This window comes from Limanda limanda, chromosome 8 (assembly GCF_963576545.1).
Source record: "Limanda limanda chromosome 8, fLimLim1.1, whole genome shotgun sequence".
Taxonomy (NCBI): Eukaryota; Metazoa; Chordata; class Actinopteri; order Pleuronectiformes; family Pleuronectidae; genus Limanda; species Limanda limanda.
The window spans coordinates 16,518,001-16,537,896 of record NC_083643.1 but is presented as its reverse complement, the minus strand read 5'-3'; the positions used below and the strand labels follow the sequence as shown (position 1 = coordinate 16,537,896).

The 19,896-nt window shown below is 46.9% G+C and overlaps 1 protein-coding gene across 2 annotated transcripts; it reads right to left on the bottom strand.

Annotated features, from left to right (window-relative positions):
• Positions 1-914: 914 nt before the first annotated feature.
• On the bottom strand, positions 915-18,580 carry tle3a (TLE family member 3, transcriptional corepressor a). Of its 2 annotated transcripts, none has more exons than XM_061076488.1 (19): positions 18,548-18,580; positions 17,873-17,973; positions 17,602-17,665; positions 16,199-16,243; positions 11,880-11,942; positions 11,505-11,609; positions 7,290-7,494; positions 5,233-5,393; positions 4,620-4,670; positions 4,382-4,534; positions 3,781-3,913; positions 3,493-3,668; positions 3,335-3,408; positions 2,995-3,244; positions 2,310-2,557; positions 2,036-2,183; positions 1,721-1,871; positions 1,416-1,492; positions 915-1,124 (listed from the first exon to the last, which is right to left on the bottom strand). In XM_061076488.1, exons 1-19 carry the CDS (start codon positions 18,569-18,571, stop codon positions 1,017-1,019), a joined length of 2,337 nt encoding a protein of 778 aa, XP_060932471.1. In that variant the 5' UTR covers positions 18,572-18,580; the 3' UTR covers positions 915-1,016. The 2 variants fall into 2 exon arrangements, with proteins under 2 accessions (XP_060932471.1, XP_060932472.1); XM_061076489.1 differs by having other exon boundaries at positions 11,535-11,609.
• Positions 18,581-19,896: the final 1,316 nt, after the last annotated feature.

Below are 19,896 nucleotides of genomic sequence, written 5' to 3'. Positions count from 1 at the left end.
CAGTCACAGAGAGTCAAACAAGAGAGGCAATAATTAACTCTTACAGACTGATGACTAAACTGCTGAGAGGAAAAATGAAGATTCATACAATAGTCGAGTTACCAGACTGAACTCAAGTCACAGCTGCTTCTCCATGAAACCCACCAGTCCCCCAGTAGATAATGATCCATTTGAATGTTACTGAGAGTAGCCAGTGTTCAGGGATAGGTCTTCATTTCAAAAGCTGAATTTCTGCTCCTCAGAGCAAAAGGGTAGAAGTAACTGGAAACCCTGATTTTCTCCATCTTCCAGTTCGAAAAAAAGGACATTTCCAGAATTCTCCACAGCTAAAATCCATTGGACAAACGTCTGTGTTCTGTGTTAAAGCAAATTGCCAAGAAAAAAAGCTGTTGTCAGGGAGGAAAAAAAAATCCAAATTAGATTTCCGAAAAGGTCATTCTGGACAACGAACGTGAAAAAAAGCGGAGGAGGGGGAAAACTGAAATAGAATATCCTCTTACAAAGTCCTAATCTAATTTCCATCCCCAGAGGGAACAGAGAATCACGGAGAGAACAAGAAAGAACCATCACAAGCGTAACTGGACACCAAAATATAAATCTATAAAAGGCCTTTTATTACTCCATTATGTACACTTTTCACAGGACCTCCAAGGAGAAGCTCCAAATGAAGCGCCGCTTCTAGTTGTGTCATGGAACTTTATCTCCACATTAAAAAGGACGAATAAAAAAAGAAATATCCAACAAACAGAAAAACAGCAAGACATTATTTTCTTCTTAGTGCCTTGGGGATCTGCACTCGCTGTACAAGTGAGGAAGGGCAGAGCCGAAGGACACGGCATCTAGGGCCACATGGGCACCGACGTCCATTTCAGTCTGGCACTGCCAAACCTCCTGCCCGCCCGCCCACCCCCCTCCCCCCGGGGCTGCAGGCAACATCCATGCTGTCTTTGTGAGGGAAGGTAGATGGAGTCTGTTGTTCCTGAGCATGAACATGCTCTGATCCAAAGCAGTCCGCTCTAGTAGATCACTTCATACACAGTGGCCTTCTTGTCACCAGAGCCGGTCACAATGTACTTGTCGTCTGTCGAGATGTCACAGCTCAGGACAGATGAGGATTCCTTGGACTGTTTAGAGAAAAGGAGATAAAGAATCAATTTATTCTTGGAGGGACTTAACATGCTCAACTGCATTTGAAGTTAAATGGAGAAGATTAGCTGACTACAGGGCAAGATTAGATTGCAGTTACATCAAGTTCTGGCATGATGCCACTCAAAAGGACTTCTTTGTCAGGTCAATAATTCAGGTTCGGTTTTCACTGATTGGAGAGTCCTGTCAGGCAGCGGTCGCTGTGCCCTTCCTCTCAGAGACAACGGTGCATACTTTTGGCTGCAGACAGAGTGTATTGATCTACATACCTGGAATATGCTGGCGCCATAAGGAGTCCTCCAAGCATTCAACAGATTGTCCTTCCCAGTGCTTACAAACCATTTTCCTGCAAAGAACAACAACAGTGCAATCAGGATTCCTTGAACTAAGAAACATCCTGGGGAAAAAAAACTGAATGAAGAGTTGCCAGGTTTGTAACATTGACAACGCAAGAGACATCCTTAAGAAAAGGCTCAGCATTGTTAGCACTACATAAAAGGTCAGTAAAAAGGTCAGGCTAAGGTCCCTGTGTGGTGACGTACAGTCAGTTGACATCATCATCATGTGTTCTTACCACAGTAGGCGAACTTGAGAGAGAGGACGCAGCTCTCGTGCAGGTGGAGCTGATACTTGTCAGGCTTTGAGTGGTGGAGCACCTCCACGTTGCTGCTCTCCATCCCCACGGCGAGCCACTCTCCGGTCGGACAGTAGCCCAACGAGAAGATCTGGAAACGAGAAGGAAGGAGACACCATTTAGGGCCGGGTGCGTCATGTGCCTGTATATACCTTTATGAACTGGGTGGTTGTTTCCTGACAGTTTTGAGTGCGTTTTTTTATTTGTGGGTGTTATCCATCTCCTTCATGTTGCTGATATTTGTCTGTGCTGTACCTGTGATGTGAAATCATGCTGCTGCAGCTGTCGACCCTCCCTCAGATCCCAGGAGCGAACAGTGTTGTCGAGACCGCCTGTCCACAGCTTAGTGCCATCATGGGATATGTCGATACAGCTAGCACCATCCGTATGACCTTGGAACTGCCTGCAATCAAAGTCAGACAGCATACAAACATTTATTGACACCCTCGTTTAAAATTACACACACATAGCAGCAGTCCTGTTGAGGGCCGAAGCCCACACAGAGTGAATACGTATTTCATTTCCCCACCTAACAAGAGTCTGGTTGTGCAGATCCCAAACGGCGATGTTTCCATCACTGCAGCAGGAGAAGCAGACTTTGGCATCAGGGCTGATGGCCAAGGCGTAGCATGCCGGGGCCGAGGAGGTGAGCTCAGCCTTGATGCGCGGTGTTTGAGAGGCCAGATCCCAGATGGTCAATGTGCTGGCCTCGCCTCCAACAATCAATGTGCGACCATCAGGCAGTAGCTTACAAGAGCGGATGTAGTTATCCCTGTTCTGTTGCACGGAGGACAAAAACGAATCAATACGTGTTCAGGGCAGTGGAGCTACAGATGGATTTAGGAAGAAATCAGTGGGAGAGAGGATGAAAATCGTCCTGTCATAACAAACCAAACTGAGGGTTTGCTCCAAACTGGTCTGGACTGACTGGACAGGTTTTTAGTTTAATGCATTTACACATTTTTTCGGTCAGTTAAACATTTCATGTATCATTTTTGGGGAAATGTTGTGTGATGTCTATAATTTTCCCCCTCAGTTCTTGCCAAAACTTTCTTCTATTGAATACAAACACTGAGTAACAGTACATTTGCTGTCAAACTGTCCTCATGTAAAACAATAGCTTGTGTATAAAAACGGTTCATTCCCTTTAGATACACTAAAAGAAGAAAGCGGAAAGATGTTAAGAGTCAAACGTGAGTCTGCAGCCTCCTCACCAGACAGTCCAGTTGGGACACAGGACTTTTGCTGCCGGGCTGGCTAATGTCCCAGATTTTGACGCAGCCTTTGCCACCAGTGTAGACGTGGCGTGTGGGGTTGCTGATAGTAACAGCGCACACCACCTCGCCGTGGCTCAGTGTGTTGATCTGACGGGCATGGCGAGGAATACCCGGGCCAATCAGGGCATCAGGTGGGAAGGGCACAGGCTGCATCTGACCATCTGCGCTGACGTGGAAGGAGTAAGCCCTGCAGGAAAAGACAAGAGACGTGTTAGTGTCTTACATCTGTACTGTGCTTTAAGATGTCTGAGATTAACACCTTTGGTGAGACACTTACGGTTTGCCACCAGAAATGGATGTGAGGCTGGCTGGGAGGCCTGGTGCTCTCATGTGGGTGTGAGGATCAAACCCCTGAAAGGCAAGAAGAACGATTTTAATAACACATTCTGGGTGATGTCAAATACAGCTGCATAAATGGGCAGAAAAGGATGTTACCATAGGGGAGCGTCCGTAGGCTGCAGCGGCCGCAGCACTCATCTGAGGCGAGATGTGCAGACCAGCATATACACTCGGACTGGTCAGACCTCCATTCATTTCATGATGGCCCATCATGGCAAAGGGGGTAGGGTAAGAGCCTGCGATGGACAGAGGGGTACGTAGAGCTGGTGCTGCTGCAGACAGAGACAGGAGAAGGATATTGGTATGTTAGCATAACAGTTTATTGGAAGAGGGATGGAAAAAGATAATCTCAGTTGCTATGGGAGAAAAGAGAATGGTGCCAACCTAGAGCCTCCATGCCTGGGGGTTTGCCCAGGATGGGTCTGAGGCCGGGAGTGGAGCTGGTGCCCGGGGTGGGGGCGTCGTTGCGGGGGGTGGGAGTGTTGGACTTGAGGCCAGGCGTGGAGGATTTGTCATTCTGCCGAGAGGGAACGAGAGAGCAAGAACATTCATAATCCCAGGAACCCAGGCACTGTGCAGACAATTTGAGAGCAAACTGAACTTAATCCAATCTAATTCTGACAACACTCATAGTCCTGCAGAGCCAAAAACTGCTATTTATTCCAAAACCTATTATGGCCACAATGGAGATGGGGCCGTTTTTGATCCCCTTACCACTTTGGCTTTAATCTTTTAGTGAGCCAGAGGGAGAGAAAAAAAATCCTGGAATAGTTAAATACATTGAGCTATTAACAGAGAAGACCTGACTGATCCTGATGCGGGACAATATTATCCCTGACGTTTAGTCATGCACTTAAAGCACTGACAGTCATTCCTAATCCACTGCAGAAAACGTCCCAGATTTATTTGCACATATCCCTTTGCTCGCTCTGCAATTTAAGCCCCTTTCTGTCCCAGTTTGTTAGTAACTCTCTTGGTGTCTTACATGACTGAGCTCCTTGGCCTTGGACGACGGCGTGCTTCCAGACGACGCCACTGATGCAGGGCTGTTGGGTGTGTCCTTCTTTGGAGGGCGGGGCTTATCAATGCCATTTTCAGGTGGGGAGTGCACCGGGCTGGCCCGCGGAGTGGTGGGGTCCTGGAGAAACACGGGGGGAATTATTCCGTATCATCTTACGCCACAACCACATGTGTCATTTACAATTTCATGCTGCACTGCTTACCTCATTAGACACATCTACCACCAGGTCATCACTTTTCTCTCCGTCACTGTCCTGTAAAGTTAATTGGAATATTAGTCGACTCGATAAATCTTTTTTAATGAAATCAATGAAATATGTCTGACTAGAAGAAGGCTTAAGGAACACTTAAGCCGTTTTCAGTCCTGCACTACCGCCCAATTGGAACTGGACCTTTTCCTGATGTTTGCCTTTAACAAATGAACAACGCAGCAGGAGATTCTCTGCTCTGAAGTGTTCACCACAACACAGACATTTCCGGATGTTAAAGTAAGGGGGTGGTGCAGGAGGCAGGATGCGGCGTCTTGGTTTAGTTTTTCTCAGTTTTGCATCTGTTGCGTGTTAGAAATGTCATCAACACGCCCACTCACTCGTGGTGAAACATCCGGTGAATCTCCTGCTGTGTTCTCACATTGGCTTGGAGTTTGTTCTCTGGGCTGACTGGTGAAACTCAAGAGAAAGTCCAGAGACTCTCACTCGGCCATTTATGTTCTCATATACAGCCCCTCGGGAGATTATCCGGAGTTCAGTGCACGTCTGAAAGCATCTTAAGTGTATTTCTATAAACGTAGATAAATAAATTCCTTCAGTGTCTTACATATCGGCTCATGCTGTCCTTCTCGTCCACTTTGCGTTTCTTCGAGTCCAAACTGTAGTCAGAGGAGCTGCGGTGCTTCTCGCTGGCTGTGCGTAAGCTTTCTGATGGGGATATGGAGTTATTCTGCAAAGGGAAAACCAAACACTTTATTACCATTTTGTCTTCCATCATAAAAAGAAAGCAGTGAGTCATTCATCCATTACAAATCCACACAGATCACACCATGCCAATGCAAATACTAAAAACATGCCTCATTCACAAAACTAAGGATGCCGCAGACTCTTAAAATGCAGCTGCAGGCCTGTTCCTCGCGGTACCCTGACACCAGCCAGGCCCAATCTCACACACAAGCCTGTCCCTGGCCACGCAACAGAATGGGCCCTTATCTGAAGTGAAAGGGGAGGGGGCTTGTTTTCTGAGCCGGGCTCCCTCCTCCTCATAACTGCACAACAAACAGCCTCACAGGGACTTGAGCAGTGTGTTGTGGCTGAACAGAGGGCCTTTTCTCTGGAGTCAGTCAGGCTAAGCGTGAGAGAGAGAGGGGAGGAGAGACAGAGAAATAGAAGGGGTGACTGTATGTCGTGGGCATCGGGCATCAATTGCCGCAGCGTGCTTAGGAACCATGTCAGCTCAGGCTTTGAGCGCCGATAAAGAAAGAGAATCTATATCCTGCCAGTGGGCACGGCGGCGTGGGACTGACTGCTGCTTCTTCATGGAGCCTGCCTGCCCACACAAGCAGGGACAGCTCACTCCGGTCGCCAGCAAAATTGGAGGAACTCGGCAGGTGTCCAGCAGCTTTCACAGGAGTTTGCCATTTGCCTGCAACCTGCCAAGTCCTCCTGATTCTCCCCGTCCCCTTCCTCTGAGGACCAAAGCAACGGCACGGACTCTGTCAGCAGCAGCCCAGAGACGTGAACAATGGCCGATGGACTAGCAGTCTGGGCAAAGGGCCACTGTCTGCATAATGGCTGACTTTTAAAGAGATGCTTAGCGTGACTCATTAACCAAAGTCACCACTCTGCTATCAGATGACCTGGGACAAGAGCGCAGAAACAAAACAGGCCTGCTAATCGCCCCAGGAGTTCCATTTCTTCAGACATGACTGCACCCATTCAGCCGGGCTGGCCTACAGAAACACAATCTCACCGGCCCATCACAAGCCATCAGAGATCGCAGCCATTCAAATCAAATGCTTTAGCAGCTCCAGCCAGACAGGGTGGAGAGGAAGAAAACAAAAACAATCCTCCATTTTTTTTGGTTCATAAATATTCATCACATGCCAGAGAGCAGAAAAGGCGAGTTGGTAAACAATGGAGACAGAAGAGGGGATAGAATAAATCCTTTAAGAAGGGGAAGTCCAAGATTTTCTGTGAATGTGATGAAATTACAAGACTTCTAATCTCTCCAGAATGATACCAGTCATTTCCGTCCTGGATTAAACACACAGGATTTACATTTGAAACTACATTTGTAATTAATAATTTTACTGACAACAGATTACAACAAGGCACAGAATTCACAGTAACATGCATTAAATGTAAGTTAGCTAATTTTACAATGAATAAGAAAAACAACAAGCCTTGCAAATACAATTTTTTAAATACAATGTTTTGGAAACTCACCGCGTTCTCTGTAGCACAGACGTTAAGATGGTGGCCGAGGTGATGATGAAACCAAGTGGAGCAAAGAGAAAACACACATCAGTTAGCGTATCATAACAGATGCTTCTGGTTGAACGTGTGAGAATCATCTGCAGGGCACATGGCCCCTCTTATCACCGTGTGTTCGGCTGTTGAATAGCTTATACAGTCATGGGCTGGGAATGTACCAGCTCATTACCCAGACAGAATGTGAACAGACAGGATGTGCTGCACACCTAAGGGCCCTAGGATTCGGCTCTATAGAGTGAGAAACACTCCGCACCAAATTGGCTTTTCCTTGTTGAACATCTATATAACCATGTTAAAATGAATACACATTTCAAGTCTTCTAAACAAACTGGTTAGCCGCTAATGCCTAAGTGGACAGTCATATGCCACGCGAGTTCAGCTCCTCACCTCTGTGCTCCAGATCGTGATGGTTTTTCTCATCCTTCACGGGGAGGTGGGCTTGGCTGCCCAGAGCGCCAAGTGCAAGCAGTCCTGATCCAGCGCTCGTCACGGGCGGGAGGCCGGGCGGCTGCAGGCCCGAGGGGTGAGGTGGCATCTGGATGGGAGGCCCGTGAGCGGCATGGGAGAGGTGCTGTGCCTGAAGCTGCTGCTGCTGTAAGTAGACAGGGGAGACAGACAGAGAGAAACCGAGTGGGTCGGAGGGAATAAGCAAGGCGAAACCATACACTAAACATGAGGCTGATCAGTTAAACCCCACATGATATTAGCACATTCACACATCTATTACTGTCAGGATCAGACAGCAATCCCCTTCAGTGCTATTTCCATACCAGGCCAGGGTAGCATAAGCCCCGGATCTGTGCCGAGGAGAGGAGAAGATGTGACTCACAATCGTCTGCTCAACACGTCTGAACGCATGAGGCGCAGGGCAGGAGACGCTCGGTCACACAGCGTTAGCAATGCACCACGAGTCAAAAACAAAATGATGGGAATATTTTTCATTCGACATTTATGACAGAGAGAAAAATCTGATTCAACCACCGCTTCCCACAGAGGGAATATTTCACTTTGGGTATACTAGCGCATTTCATACTGCAGCACCACAGCACTCCTCACTCCTCTGCCACCAGTGAGTTGAGCAATCCTCTTAAGGAACATGAAGCTGTGTGGGAATCTGTCAGCCTGTGGGCTAAACAACTACCTGTTTTTTTTAACGCTTCAAAACCACAGCCGACATCTATTCACTCCTCTCATATTCACATTCTTGGATTAACAGAACATGAATCATTTGCACACCCAAACTTAAAGAGACTGAGGGAACAGTAAGTGCTAGAAGCTGGCACGCCTTCGCTCTCCCTCTGAGCATTCAAGTGTGTGAGTGTCAGTGTGTGCGTGGGTAAGTGTGTGCGTGTCTGTGCAAGTGCGTGTACATCTGGAAGGCTGAACGGGAGCCTGGACCAGGGGTCCCATGCTGGCACTCACTCAACCCTCCAATATTCACCATCAATATTTGAAAGGCACAGGGAAATGGATGGGAGTTAAAAGGCACTCAGCATGGAAGTAAGCAGTTTAAAGCAAGGTTAAATAATACTTAGCTGAGACACCAATAAAAACATCAGCAATTTATTACTCGTCTACAAGCCCGCTGAATAATTCAGCTGCTGTTACAGCATGCACCTCCCGCCTTTTACAAGACGCACTTCCATCACTGACCATTTATGGAATATTAGGCCATTTTGGTCGTGGTAAATCACAGCAGTGCAACACTGGGGTGAATGTACCCAACGCAAAGTTAAAAATACGTCAACTCAGTAGGAATTTGCTAATAAATTTACTTTTCAAAACAGATATTCACAAACTATAAAAAATAAATCATAACTGGAGGGCATTTTTAATTGCATCTTGCTTTCTGCATTATTTACCCTGGGGGAAGAGAGGACTAGATTGGAATATAGTATGGTTTTTAACTTGCAACCTCATCCTTTGCTCCATAAGACAGATGTCAATCCAATTACAAAATATACCCAGGGCAGAGAGCGGGAGTGAGACCGGAGAGCAAGCGAGAAAGTGAGTGCGTTATAATATTGTGTCCATGAGGGAAATTAAGGAGCCAGTTCATTGGCAGGGGAGAGCCATCCTTGCTCATTGTGTTTAATGAGGCACTGATGGGTAATATGCATGGTTGATCAGCAAGAGCCCTCATTAGAGGGCCATAAATGAAGACAATAATAAATAAAGAAAGGAGTCTGGCCTATTTCCACTAATTTAATATTTCAAGATAAAGACCTACTCTTTGCCCCTTTTTCACTCAGACTGAGTGTAGCTAAAGGAGAAAATAAGACCCACACACAAAGGCAGAAATGAGCAGATGTATTAAAGTGGTCTCCAGTGTACTGACTAAACTATTGTGAAATACACAGCACTTGGGCAGGAGAAATGCCATGCAACAAGCACAAGCACTTCAAACCCAGATGTGTCCATTAACATCAGTATGACATATCCAGATATTTGTGGATGTCACTGACCATGAGAGCAAGGTAGTCAGTTTGCTGGAAAGGAGGACAGAAAATCTTCAGGGCAATAGCTGCCCAAGATGTTTTCTTTTCATTATTGTTCTCTGATATCGATGGGGTCACAAAGAAATTTTTTTTACTCATTGTTCAGCATCCATTTAAAACAAAGCCAAACTGTGTGTGTATCCAGGTGGCCACTTGCAGGGAGAACCGTGGGCCTGTCTGGATATTAGTGTGTGTTTTCTAGTCAAACAGGAAGCAGCATGAAGTCAGGTTCATCTCGACATGAGCAGCTGCCCTAGTTGCATCCTATTAATGGCCCTCAGCACCATCAATAAGGCATGCATCTGGATGCTGTCTGTCTGCCTGGCGCGCTCTTTCACCCCACCTTGCTTTACAATATGCATGAGGATTTTGGCATGCCTACAGAGCTCCTCGATGAATAACGAATGGAAGGTTATTCGTAAAACATACAGTAGCTACATTTCCACCTCCTCTGACACGAGCAAGCAGCATGACTTGGGAGGAGGCCCGAGTGTTTCATAAATCAGGGCGAGGTGCCAAACACTGCCACATAACTGGGATCAGGAATTGGCGAGTCAGCCTTCTGTGCCCTCAAATATTCTATAAAATGTAGATGCTAATTTTTAAATTATAGATGAAGACCAACAAAGAGTCACGGTGAAAACATCACAGACACAGGCAGGAGCCACAAACCAAATTTCCTTTTCTCAGGGAACAACTGCTCCTTGCAGCTACTCTGCTTAGGTGAGAGTGTAATAAAGCATCTGTTACCGCCAGCAGATAAAAACAAACAGCTCTCCACCACCTATTGAATTCCACTATGTGCCGAAAGTCATCAAGTCAGCCTTCTGGGCAGGCCTCTTACGCATGCTAAAGACTCTGCAACATTCAACTGTAGTAATAAGATCACTGATGGCTGGAGCTTTGTATTGAGGGTGAAACCAATCACTTCTCTTCCGGAAGGGCCGGGCGAGCGCCGCTGATCAATGAGGAGCAGGTGGTATTTGGAAGCCGTGATGAGCACCACACAGCTCGGTGCTGCAGTGTGCACAGAAAAGAGCAAAGCGGCAGAGAGGAGACTGCTGACTGCTGTCTGTAGCGTCTCAGCCAGCGAGCATCAGCACTGGCTGCGTTCTGCTCACGCTCAGCCTTCTAATTCCCACAGCTATCCAGGTCAGCAGTGAGGGATGAGGCTCCTCGTTAAAACCTTAGCCAATTAAAGCAATACGTGCTGCGGAGGGGATCTCAAGAGCTCTCAGGCTCGCATTTATAAACACACAACGAGGCAGTGAAGATGCCACCGAGACCAGAGCTGGAACAACAAACCGGCTCTTGAGGGCTACACTTGTTGTGTATATAGTATAAATTTATAGGTGAATATGGCACAAAAACAAAAAAATGAACACATTCGATTCAAGAAGAGGCAAATCTGCACAATAAAGCTGTTTTCAGACATGAACTGCGGAGGATGTCGGGCGCAATGGAGTCCGAACTTTCTCTGGAGTTCGCCTTTCACATGCAGCAAGAGATGCTCCGGTCAGACACGTTCACAACAACAAATTAGTCTCTGGAGTGTTCAGGCAAGTGATGGCACACCACACAGAGGCAGGATGTAACATATCAATTCTGCTGTGGAGGTCACATGTTTTTGTTTAAAGCATATTGAGAATTCTCAAATCGTGTTTTCTTTCCATGTTGAGGTCTACATCATCTACATGTATGGCACCTCTTTTGAATTTTTTAAGTTTTGCGTCGGCCATGTGAACGTCATCAACCTGCCCACTCATAGTGAATCTTCTGAATAATCTCCTGCTGTGCTCTCACATGGGCTCATGAGTTTTAACTAGGGAGCTGGCAGGAAAAACTCCAGAGAATGTCCGCAGCAACCAACCCCGACATTTGTGTTCAGATATACATCTCCTTAGGACAATTCCAGGTGATTATCCGCAGATCTGTGCATGTCTGAAAGCAGCTTAACTTTAGCAGGTGAAGTATCACATTAGATCAACAAAATACCTGGAAGGCGTTTATGGGTAAAAATACAATTAACACTTATTGATTATGTTATGTGCAGATTTGCCTATAACCAAGGTCAAAGAAAGGAATAAAAAGGGGGTATACACACGGTGAGCGGCAGATTGGGAAGTCCACGTACCCCGATGATAGCATTCAGCTCAGTCATAGTCACCTGCTTTGCCCGCTCCACTGCCTGAGCAACCTGCTGTTGGTGCTGTGGAGAGACATTTACAAAAGATTAGTGGGACAAGTTCACATCTATCACACGCCCACTTATTCCACCTCACTTATCTGTTACTTTCACACTTAATTTTCACAGCACTGCCGCAATTTTAAACGCGACGACAAATGCCAAACACATTAGTCCCAAACTGCTTAGCCGGAATCTGATTTGAAGTAGTATCTATCGGATAAATGCAACAACAAGTATCTTAATTTGAGCGTTTAACTGTGACATTGCTTGGGAGCCACATTGAAAACTCACCTCTTGAGACAGGAAGGGCATAATTTGAGCTAAAATTGCGTTGAGCCGTTTGGCAATCTCCGTCTGCAGAAAACAAAAGGGGAGCAAAAATGAGATGTTAAAGTATGCAACAGACAGTGACTTCATATAACCCCGCCTCTAATGTTTACACCGATTAAGTCAATTGCTGCGGCAATCAGAACTGCTTGACTCGACATCCTCTAAACAGCGTGATATTGACATTTGAAATATTTAAAACATTAGGAGAGCCCAGGGGGATGGAGCACAGCTGTGCTGAGAGTGCACTCCATGCTAAACGGATATGAGCAGGCAAAGTGCTGCTGAGTTGAGAGGATCCTCTCTCGCTCTGCCCTTCTTCCCCTCAATCTGCAACTGTGATGTCCTGCAGTTAACCTCCGAGTTAAACCACGAAACCACACCCCAGGAAGTGAGGCTCACTAACCAGACTGCGTTGTTTACTTACATGTGAAAGTGAAGGCAGCTTACATTAAGGGTTTTAACTGCAGATTGAGCAAAGATTAGAAACCATAATGACCTCCAGGGTAACACACCTCAGCTCTAGGATCAATACCATTAGAAGAGAGCCTACCAGCCTGTGCATGTAAGGGGAGCAGAGTCGGAGCTCCGCCTTCCCAGCACTGAAGGCCAGGCACTGCAATCAGCTGCCCAGCGCACCACCCTCCCAACCTCCCATCCATCCCCTCAACCCTCTCTCCATTCTTCTGCTTGTCTACCAACTGCCATGGCAACGGCTGCAGCCCTATCTTGCTGGGATCATTATGCAAATGGCACCTCTGCTTGACCGTAACAGGCTTTAAAAATCATATTACGTGCTTGGAGGCAGGTCATTAAATTGAATTTTCAGCCTGTCGATCACATGAAAGTAGCAAATGAATAGTGAAAAAATAGGAGCAGTGGGAGGAGGTGTGATCTGACCCCCTCTCCTGTGACAACACTGCACAGCCAGCTTGCTCTGCTTCCTCCCTTCTTCCTCTAGTTGGGAGACGAGACTCTCAGGTTCTAGCTCAGCACTGGGAGCAGAAAAAATAACAGTGCCAAAGCTACATCATCTATGGAATTTATGAGGTGCAGTTCAACCCAGGGCCACTGCGGAACACAAACACATCACAGGGATTTTCTCCGATTTTTCATTTGGAGCTGCACACACAATGTACTTTGCAGACTGCCAGCTTATTTATTACACATGGCAGAAATGCCAGGCAGTTTTCGCAGCCAGACATATTACCTCTGAGCCGAGCCAGAGAGATTGGGGAGTAATGTCCAACAGAACGAGACCCGCTGACCCAAGCTGCAACACGGAGAGCCACTTAGCCGGCCAAGCCAGCAGGACAAACAACCAGCTCAAGATGAAATATCAGATGAAACAACGTAAAGCCTGGGATCAGAGGTAATAATGTGAAGCAAATATGTGGTAGCATGTGTTATGGAAAGTACAACAGTGCATGAGATAACGCTGATTATAAATTGATTACTGTCTGCAGACAAGAAGGACAATGAACCCAGGTCTCCTGTGACACACAGTAAATGTGACCTCCAACCAATGAAGCAATGGAAGAGTCAGATAAGGGTTTTATGGGCATTAGTATTAATGCAATGTAGTAAGTGCTCTAGCAAGAGCTCAAGAAGGCCTTCAGAAATAGTTGAAAAGCTACCGATGTATAATCCATGTTTGTTGAGATAAGCCATGTCAATAGCAGTCGAACATTTGACAGGATTTGTGAGAAGGCCTTGAGCGAAAAGTCCATTTCTCTGTAGCTTAGTGTCATGGTGACAGCTGGCTGGGAGGGGTCAGGAGGTGGCTGATCCACTGGGCCCTAAACAACTGGCAGCCTCCCCAGCCTCACAACATGTAAATACATGGAAAAGGCATCAACTCAGCTCACCACTGCTGTCAGAATAGATATAGTGCAGTGCCGCGAGGATTTTTTTTTTGTTCCACTGGCAGATAAAAATGGGGCTGTTGCCACTTTAAGCAGATGACAGCTTGGCCCTTGAGAGGCCAGCTTTGCGCTGCTGCTACACAATTACAGGTACTCGGACCTGTGTAGCACCACTTTAAGAGCACTCTCAGGCTGGCTTGTCAATGCTGTGCAGAAAGGTATTCGCCTGTTGCTATCAGCGGCAGCGAAATGGAGTGGAGACACTGATGAGTATTAAATACAGAGGGAAAACAACTGGTGGCTCAGGTCACATGATCCATTTATAAACGATACTTGACGAGTCCGATTTAGAGGACCTCCAATTTGTCCAAGATGACGACATCGCCCGTTTCCTGATTTTACAATTAGGATGAAAATTAAAACAGGTACTAAGTGACGCTTGTTTCCACTTAAGTGAGATGTTGGTAAAGCCTCACAGTCTTTCCAGGATTAATTTCTATTTGAGGTTATCAGTATTGATCTCAGGGAAACCAATAGCCTGCCTGAAAGACTAAACAAGTCATTACAATGATTAACCTCGTCAGCTGTCAAAAGATGGCTTCAATCTTAAGACAATAAACCAACAAAAACAGCAAACGTTAGCTTCATGCTAAATGTTAAAAACTAAATGTAAATACTCAATTCCAGTGCACTTCCACATGACAGCAGGGGTTGATATAAAAAAGTAAATTTACCTAAGAAAGTAAGTACATCTTTCATGTATTTGTACTTTATATTCAAGTAATTTTCACTTCTACATATATCAACAAATATCCATACTTTCTATTGCACTACAAAGCATTTGTAGCATTTTAAATTTTATTTAACTAAATGGTTGAGTTTTCCCTCCACCACTGCATGACGGGATATAAGCTTGATGAAGAGTAAAGCCACTTTGCACTGCACGTCTCTTTTGTACGGTCCCTGCAGGCAGTCCGCTGGCTGACCATGTGAGCTGTGACCCTGGGATATGGCAGATCAGTTTGCTACTTAGCAAAAGCTTCCCACAGCCACGGCTCCCATGTATGTGTTACAACTCCAGGTAACAGCCAAATCTAACTGAGCCTCGCCGACACCCGGGCCCATAAACCCTGTGCAGCTCTTGGAAACAAGCACCAGATGATGGTGATTACTGGCTGACATCACGCAGCAGAAATTAGCCTTTTGCCTCCACATACTGTCACGCCTGATAGACACGGATCAGATAACACCGCCACATCAGTCCATCTGAGCCGCGGCGGCGTGTGCATTCTGAAATCTGAATGATGTCCCTGCACAGTAATGAAAAAGGCACAGTAAGAGGAATGGATTTCCTCACTATGGAATAAATAACCCGGCAGGAAAATAATATGCCCGTGTGCATCCAATAATCTATCCTCACCCTGCATGTGAACCACTCCCCCATCGTCTCCTCCTCCCCTGCCCCGGCCTTGAGGTGTGGGGGGGCTGCACTGACGGGCCCACACTGTTTGCTCACAAACACTCCGTTCAGCAGGTTAGGGCCCCACTGATGAATTATTCAAGCACTCCCATCAGCTCTGTTGAGGTTCCTGATAAAAGTCAGGCGCTAAAATGGATCAGTCGATTAACCTGTTTACACAGAGCCTGGCTGTCGCCCCTCCCCCAGCTCTATTCTTCAACTTGACTCCAGCTCCCACCCACACCCCCACCCCCCCTCTCTTCCCCTCTGGTTGGCGATAAGTGCCTGACAGAAGCTATCAGAGCAGCCCGAGCCCTGACAGACATGTGGCAGTGTGACACAGGGCCCGGACACTGATGGATCACCCTCCCCACACCGATCCACCATGCCCCCCCCCCAATACTGTCGTTAGCCAAGCTGGGCTGTCACGAGGCCGAGGACCGCCTGGCTGGTTTAAGAGCAGCGTGCATGGGAATCTCAGGATTACTCATTCATACAATCTTTATCTCTCTGAGCATCGGTCTGATTGATCTGTGGAGCAATCCCAGAGAGGATCTTTTGATGGAGATAAGGGCATAATAAGGGACAAAGGGGCTTTTGCCCTGCTCTTGTAATTACTGTTCATTTAAATAAAAAAAACCGGACCTATCAGCAATCCACTCCTTCTAATCATGAAGTCAAAGGCCGAGTCTGCCAAAGTCTACCTTTAATCTTATCAAACGGCTGAGACAAATCCTGTCTTTACACCACTAGCAAACTTCAAAAAAGCTCTTAGGAATTATACAAGTGGTGATACTGCCTTGTTTGTTCGCAGCAGATCCACCTGTTCACAGCCTATTACCGAGACACTGTGCTCAGAACAGTTCACAGCCGGTAAGCAGCTCCTCCTGGGTCTCGTATCCCCTGACGCTGCGGAAAACCAACCAGCTGAAAAATATGAGGAGCATGAGGGTACCTACCTGTTTGTGCATCTCTATGTTGAGCCCGTAGGACATCTCATAATACTGGAATGAAAACAAAAATGAAATTGTTATTTTTATGAAGGTGACATCTACAAACAGGTTGTCCAAATTCTTAAACAAAAATATAATCGTACCGACTCATAGGATTTCAAAATAAAAACACACTAACTGTATCCACAAATCAATATTTGTATCGATCACTACACTGATTACATCATCCCGGGGTTTTAATACAATCCATCTCCTGGTAGCAGATGTGATAAACTACAATCAGACCAAACAGGAGTTATTTGAGCAGCTGACAGCGAATATCCAATAAATCTATATTTTCTCTTTTTTTGTTTACTGCGTGGGCACAGAGAAGAAAGGACCCTGATTTATCGATCACCATCTTAAAGCTCTCAGATCTCCAGGATGTCTGTTTACTTAGCGTAACACGATTGCTCAACACTTGATATTTCGAGCCAGGTCAGTCTGTCTGGCTGAAATGTAATCCGTGGAGCCCACAAGTGGCAGCCGGGGCAGAAATGGCTTTCCAGTCAGCGTCTATTTGATGAGGCCAATGCATTATTCAGTCCATTAGCTTCTTCGAAAATTACTCTCAAACAAGAGAGCCATTCTGTCTGAGATCAGAGCCCCACAGCCGTGGCGTAACCTGACACCTGGTGCTGGCTGTGGGATACTTTCCTACATGTTTACCTAACCTCCTCCCTGTCAGGCTGACAAGTTGTTTTCCTGTGAAAAGAATGTTTAACTTAAGCCTGCGTCTATTGGTTTAAGTCATCCCCGGTGTGTTTACCTGGGACAACAGAGCGCGCTGCCACTGAGCGGCGTCCTGCGTCACGTCTGAACTGAATTCCTGCATCATGGGCACACCTATGTTTTTCTAAACTGGTGATAAATTCAAAAGGGATACTAATTAAGGTTTCCGCAGAAACCGTCTACGACTTCTGGCAAAACAACCTGGAGCGTGTTCCTGTGTCCTCCATTTTGTTTGCTGTGGTGCATTTTTCCCACACACTGCTCTGGCCCTCCACCATCAGCTCACACCTAATTTATGGCCGTGCATATGTCTGAGCGTGTCTCCTAGGAGAATAATCAGATCAGCACACACAGAGGGCAACGCTGCAGTCGACCCTTGGAGATCAGGGCCACGCTATAATGGAGCCGCAGCCCACAGCCGCCTGCCTGTCAGGAAGAGCTCCCCCCCCCCCGTAACAAGCAGCTACATCAAACCCCCCCCTCCCCTGGGGGCTTTCACAGGCCTGTACCTGACACTCAGCCCGCCCTCACTACCACACAGGTGATCACAATAGTCTGTCTCACTCCACCCATACTAGATCTTCAACAAGCCTTGCAATTTGGAGCCGTAATTGCTGCCTATTGTAACATAATCTTACCATGACATAGTGGCGTTGCATCTCCGTCTTCTCATTGGCCAGTTTGTCATACTCCACCTTGAGACTAAAATAGAAGGCAAGGTGTCAATTTCAGGCTTCTCTATCACTTCAATAACACACACACTTAACCACTTGACAGCCGTGTATGGAAGGGGAAAAAAAAAATTTTCTTTCATGCAGACGTCAACAAACCAACTATCTCTCTTTAATATTCAACAGAGAGCCGGGGCCGACTCCGTCTTTCTCTGGCGATGTTCTCTGTAATCAGTACCTGTGATATTGGGCTTGCAGGAACTGGAATTCATCTTTAATCCTGTCACAAGACTCTGCTACTGTGAATTTGAAGCCAGGCTGACCGGGCTGATGTGGCGGCTGTAAGAAGGAGATTTAAAAGACACACACAAAAAAAGAGAAGAGAAGAGAGAAATCACATCAGATGAGTCCAGCACCGGTGGGAGGACGTGTTCCTCGTCTCAGCTCTCACATTAGACGCACTTTCAAGATCACATCTCCTCTGCAGTTAAGCGAGACACTCTGAGCAGGTGGGTCGGCCTCACACCTCCAAGAGCTAATAACATGACACGGAAAGGCTTTCGCTTCAACAGAAATAATGTGAAACTCACTTTCGACCAAAAAAATGAATTGAAACCCACCACCTGTCTCCATATACTCAGCAGTCATGTGTTAGTGCACGGCTGAGTAAACATCTCCAGGCGTGCAAAACCATCTGCATCCATTTACCACTAAGTGCGTGTTCTGATGTAGGATAAACGCATCATAATATGACCATATAGAAATTTGATGAGCTGCATTATGAGGCTGGAGGAAAAACGCTTGCCTGGACAGGAGGGCTCAGCCGGGAGCCATGTCAACAGCATCATGCCTTGTCACATCAACATGTAAAGCTCATATAGTGAAGTATACAGAGGAAGAGCATTTTTCTTACCGGATGTCGGCCTTGTGGATACATCTTGGGGGGGGGGGGGGGAATAAAAATCCTCTCCTTTGTTTATGTCTCCAGTGTGCAGGTCGTTGGGAGGAAAGATGGTTTTTCAGATGTGCTCAGAGAGAGGGGGGGCAGGGGAGGTCGAGCAAACCCTGTGTTGGAAAGAATGACGCGGTTTAATAATAACATTGACGAAATATAAAAAACATAATAATAATTAAAAAAAAAAAACACACACAGTTCATGAATAGTCCGGGCAACAACTGGCTACTAATTATTAGGAGGAATTAAAAACAAAAGCGGTTTAGTCCTCGATGACCTTAAAGCAAAGATCTGAACACAACAAAAAGAAAGCGACACACAATTTGAACTGACGCGAGCACACGCACGGAGGCTGCTACTTTTTGAATATTTTTTTGAGAATCCTGCGTTGGACCGGCGGTTCCCTGTGTGACTCAGTCCCCCCCCCCCCCCACCCCCGGGTGCAAGGGACGTCCACGGGCCGGTCGGAGCCGCTACATCCGCCCCCCCCCCCCCTCGAATAAAAACACGCCGAAAAGAGAAATCACACAGCCACGTACCCGTGCGCGCTGAGCGTCCGTCCGACTTTTGTTCTTGTTCCCGAAGAAGAAGAAGCAGAAGAAGCAGAAGAAGAAGAAGAAGAAGGAGAAGGGAAGCAGCGGCTGCAGCTCATGCATTTAATCCAACGCGAGCGAGCTGGATCCCGACGAGCATCCTCTCTCTCTCCCTCTTTCTCTCTCTCTCTCTCTCCGGATCGCTCCCGGGCCACAGAGAGAAGAAGTGGTGCCTCGCTCCTGCTCCAATAAACTAGTTTCTCTCTCGGAGGAGTGTGAATAATTCCACGAAGAAGAAAGATGAAAAATACAGAAATCCGGTCTCTTCCGACTCCGAGCGGGCTTGGTGGATTCTTTAAAAGCGGAACGCGGTCCTCTCTCTCTCTCTCTCTCTCTCGCGTCCCCCCCTCGCTCGCTCGTCCGGCTTCACTCCGGTTTGCCACACACAGGCACAAGGCGAGGGGTGGGGGGGGGCGGAGCTGCCCCCGTGGAAGCGGCGCGACTCCGGCCAATGGGATCGCTGCGGAGGGAGCCCGCTCGCGATCCGGCCTATCGGAGAGCGACGGTCCCCACGTGGGACCGCGAGGAGGCATGACATCATCCGCGCACGGCTCCACAAGGCGGCGGCATCATCATCATCATCCTCCTCATCATCATCATCCGTGTCCGACAACAACAACAACATGGATGTGTCGGGGGTGAAGTCTGAAACCTGACAGTCCCACATCCAGGCTTCATCTTTTATAAAGTTGATTTTTTATGAGGGGGGGGGGG

Excerpts from the sequence above, each read along its gene's own strand:
- tle3a (XM_061076488.1), bottom strand. The coding sequence starts at position 18,571 with ATGTATCCACAAGGCCGACATCCG. Across the intron at positions 11,943-16,198 it reads ACATAGAGATGCACAAACAG|ACGGAGATTGCCAAACGGCT; the intron begins GTAGGTACCCTC and ends TGTTTTCTGCAG. Across the intron at positions 3,409-3,492 it reads CCTACGGACGCTCCCCTATG|GGGTTTGATCCTCACACCCA; the intron begins GTAACATCCTTT and ends CTTGCCTTTCAG.